Consider the following 4,189-nt stretch of genomic DNA (forward strand, 5'->3'; position numbering starts at 1 on the left):
GAAGCACCGTGTCCGGCTCTTTTATTAAAACGTTCCCCTTTTTCAGGGCTATTACACACGCGTGTTGAAAACTACCCGAGTTAACGTCCAACACCACAACTCTGCTCTTCAGCTGCCAGCACAGAAACTATATATTTACTTTTGATTAGTTTCTTACATAAAAGGAGAAAATCTTGCGTTGTCCCTCTGGTAACCATTCCCATTTTTTAATCCCATCCCCTCTTTTTACCTCCACACTCTTCTCACCTTGAGCCTTACTGGTTTCCACCCACACTTCACTTTTCTTTGTCAGCCTGTGGTCTGTAGTCCCACTCGTGTCATCCGGGTCAACTTTACTCTGGAGCAAAACGAGCAACGTTCATAGATTTTGTTAAAAATAAAATACATTGTTAAATAAAAGAACACATTTTCATCTGTATTTAAAATAATTGAGTTAAAACAGTCACATTTATATAAAAGCCTTACACCGCTAAAATTACATTACGGCGCAATCGTTAATTCATCTGTTATGAATTTCAAAGTCATAATTTTAAAATTTAAACTAATAATTGTGACCCTAGTTTACATTTTATTTTTGTTTTAGTAGAAAAATGGGCTTTTATGCATTTAAGCTTAACCTTTTTCTGTGGAATCAAAATGTTGTTGCCGACAATTTAAATTACAATGCAAATAAAAGCATTTAGATCCCACATTGGATTAGCAATAACAAAAATATATTTCAATAAAAAAAACTGGGTTTTGAGTATACGTACCAGAATAAAATACGACAGGCTCAGACACCATATGACGCAAAACCCCAGCAGCAAAAACAAAATCCTTTTGAGAGTTTGCTTTGGTTTTCTCATGACTCACTGGGGCTGGATGTTGGTTCGCATGTTTCACGTTGTTTTTTTAACAATAGGAAGAAAAAAAAAGAAATGGAAAGTTACTACAAAACACAACAATGCAGCAATCAGTGTTAAGCTTTTACTGTGGGTGACAAAAATGCTTTTGCTGTTTAAACAAATTAAAAAAAGAATGACTTGGAGGCTATGCTTTTTAAAAGTGTATTTTAAATAGTACAATTAGAACTAACAAAAAAAATGCTATTTGTAATAAATCAAGTGTTTTTACAGACATCTTGAAACAGATGAGTGAAACAAGCTTCAGGACCATGTGAGTTAAGCTTGGCGAGCTAATTTAAACTGCATAGTATATTCTGTGTCAAGCGGTTTTTGTTTCAGCAATTTAGGTAAATGAACCCATCTAAACAATATTAATATAAACTTATTATTTAATGTCCAGTCCTGCTTTAAAGACCTGTCACCTTGAATGTTTTATACGTTTTAATGCTCACCCAATGAAGGCAGATATAACTCTTCAGCATGTTCTCAAGAAGCCTATAATCACCATGGTGTCCAATCAGGTGTGTCGAATCAGAGAAACCGTGGAATTAATAAGGATAGAAGCATTTGCGGATCCGTATTGGACACAAAACACAAGCCATCAAGTCCATATGACTTGCAGCATTATGTCAACAATTCTGCTACTAGAATATTCATGTCCTAGTTTATTTTAACCAGAATCTGGTGGTGATGTTTTAAAGTTGTTGCAAATAAAAACATATTAATTCAAACACTAATCATTTTAACTTGAATTTCTTCAGTGAAGGTTTAGATGTTGAATGTTTTAGACCTGGGAGAGATGATTTTATGGCTGCTGCTTCCTCTGTCCTGTCTGCCAGGTGATTACCGGCCTCTTCATGTCACAACATGTCAGTTATAAGTTTGCTTCTTTGCTTGCTGAGGAAAAAAAAAAAACAAAAAAACATACACCGTCTAAAAGAATTAGGGAGCCAATCAGACCAATTTCAGCAGACAACTCATGAAAGCTGTTTGCTCTGTTCAGGAGCTGCTTTGAAGGTTGTCCTCAGTCAGTGCCTTCACAGCTGGAAATTGTCAGATTAATGAAGCAATGTTTGGAGGAACAGGATGAGGATAAAACTAACGGAATCAAACCAATTTCACCCTGCAGAGGCTGAAGAATATTAAAGCTTATTTTAAAATTGGTTGCAGTATTTTGAAGACAGCTAGGGAATGATCCAAGAAGAAGTGAACAGGTGAGGGAGGAGCCTCCTCTTAAATGGAGAGCCAATCGTTTGCTGATGGCAGGGGGTGTTGCCCTAAATCAGGCTTGACCTATCAACACAAGTTAAGTTTAAGCCATTAATAGCTGACAAATGAGACATAAAAAAGCCAAATATCACCTACTGATTAACACAACGCCTGTAATTTTGTAAAATTCACTGGATTTGCTGACTATTCTGTACTGGACTTTGAAACAACTTTGGTTTGTTACCATCTGTCACATGGTCAAAAGGTTATTGCGTTGATGAAATGGAGCACCACATCCACCTATCTATCTAGGTTAGGTTTGTCGAAAGCTACAAATTATGTCCAGCCATTGACAGATTTAAAATACCCTACAGATATACAAATACATGAAATGTGATTATCATTCAAAAGGTAAATGAGATCAATCAGTCAGTCAATCAGTATAGCTTTAATGTCCATAACATTTCATGAGATGGAGATTTATCTTTGACATCTGGCTCATATATACAAAACAACATGTTAAAAATGCCATTAAACTTTAAAAAGCTTTGCTAACCAAATAAAACCAATTCTAAAATGCATGATACATTAAAATATCTGTATCAAACTCAAGGCCTGGTGGCCAAATGTGGCCCAGATGTTTCCAACCTGAATAACTGTTGCAGTGCATGAGTTAGGTCATTGTAAACCTGGATTGCCTAGAGCCTGATTGTACAGGTCTAATGCTGCATTTTTTTGTTGATGACCAATGACTTTACTACCTTGTTAGCCACCCAGGACAACCGGTTCCTGTCTTTGGCTAGGAGGTTCCTATACCATGAGACATTAAAGGAAACAACACGGTGAACCCGTGAGTTGTACACCAAGTGCAAGGTATTTTTGCTAGCATTAAAGCTCGTTAGCTTATACAGAAGGTGGAGATGCCATCATGTTTTCTTGGAAATACAATCAATGTTGGGCTAAAAGGTCAACTTGTTATCAGTTACTGTTCTGAGGTATTTACATTCAGTCACTGCTCTACTTCTTGCCCTTTTATAACAGAAGGTCTGAATACAAGATCAAACAGATCAGATTAGTTTGAAACATTTTGCAAAAGAAAAAAAACAATCCCACAATAGTCAACTGTCATGGGGGTTTGAATGGATCCTTCTCCAGATGCTTCAGCTCCTTCCATAGATGTTGAACTAGATTTAGATCATTGCTCAGAGATGACTTTAGAACAGTCCAGTGTTTGGTTCTGAGCCATTCTTGGGTGTTTAGGGTCATTATCTTGTTGGAGGGCCCATGACCTGTGACTGAAACCAAGCTTTGTGATGATAGGCAGCACATTTCACTCCAGAAAGCTTCAGTAGTCTTGAGATTTTATTGTGCAATGCACAGATTTGACTCCCTGCACCAGATGCAGCAAAACAACCCCAGAACAGAACCGGACCTTCTCCATTTTTTTTACTGTAGGTCCAGTGTGCTTTTCTTTGTTTCAGTTTTGGTTCTGTGAACATAGAGCTGATGGAACTAGGCAAAAAGTTCCAGTTTTGTCTCATCTGTCCAAAATAGATTCTCTCAGAAGCATTGCAGCTTGCCATTAAGACTTCTGACATGAACCCATTGCTGTTTTTATGATTTGGAATCATCTTCGGCTGTTTGCCATTAAGTCCACTTTAAGCTCAAACGATGACCTGACACTGATGTCAAATTACTTTAAATTTCTTTCCATCCATTTTGTCAAGACAAATGTCATTAAATTATTTTAATTATTATTTCCAGTTGACCAAAATCCACCAGCTATGATTGATTTTTGGTAACTATTTCTGATTGTTACTTTTTTCAGTTTCAAGTCATGCCATGGATCTTTGTGGATTTTTCTGTCTTTATTCAAAGGGTAAAAAATAATACTGTATTTCTTACACTGCTAACCACACTCTTAAAAATATAAAGATACTTTAAGGTTTTGCACTTTGTTCTTCACATGTATTTTATGCAAGAATAACAAAAAAAATACAAAAAACATAAAAACACATACCTTCAGGGTATCAAGTCAGTCCTTCTCATTCATCAGAAATGATCCAGGTATGATTTATTCTCGTCTTTTTATTATC

The 4,189-nt window shown here is 36.3% G+C and overlaps 1 protein-coding gene across 1 annotated transcript in view; it reads right to left on the reverse strand.

Moving 5' to 3' along the window:
• Positions 1 to 845, reverse strand: part of LOC119419033 (alpha-1,6-mannosylglycoprotein 6-beta-N-acetylglucosaminyltransferase A) — a 17,143-nt gene extending 16,298 nt beyond the window's left edge. The window contains exons 1-2 of the mRNA XM_037686331.1: positions 753 to 845; positions 247 to 337 (exon numbers count right to left, since the gene is read on the reverse strand). Coding sequence (XP_037542259.1) covers positions 247 to 337; positions 753 to 845 — 184 coding nt within the window. The remainder of the gene's footprint in view (positions 1 to 246; positions 338 to 752) is intronic.
• Between the last annotated feature and the right edge of the window lie 3,344 nt (positions 846 to 4,189).

The sequence above is a fragment of the Nematolebias whitei genome, chromosome 13 (genome assembly GCF_014905685.2).
Source record: "Nematolebias whitei isolate Nwh7 chromosome 13, NemWhi1, whole genome shotgun sequence".
Taxonomy (NCBI): Eukaryota; Metazoa; Chordata; class Actinopteri; order Cyprinodontiformes; family Rivulidae; genus Nematolebias; species Nematolebias whitei.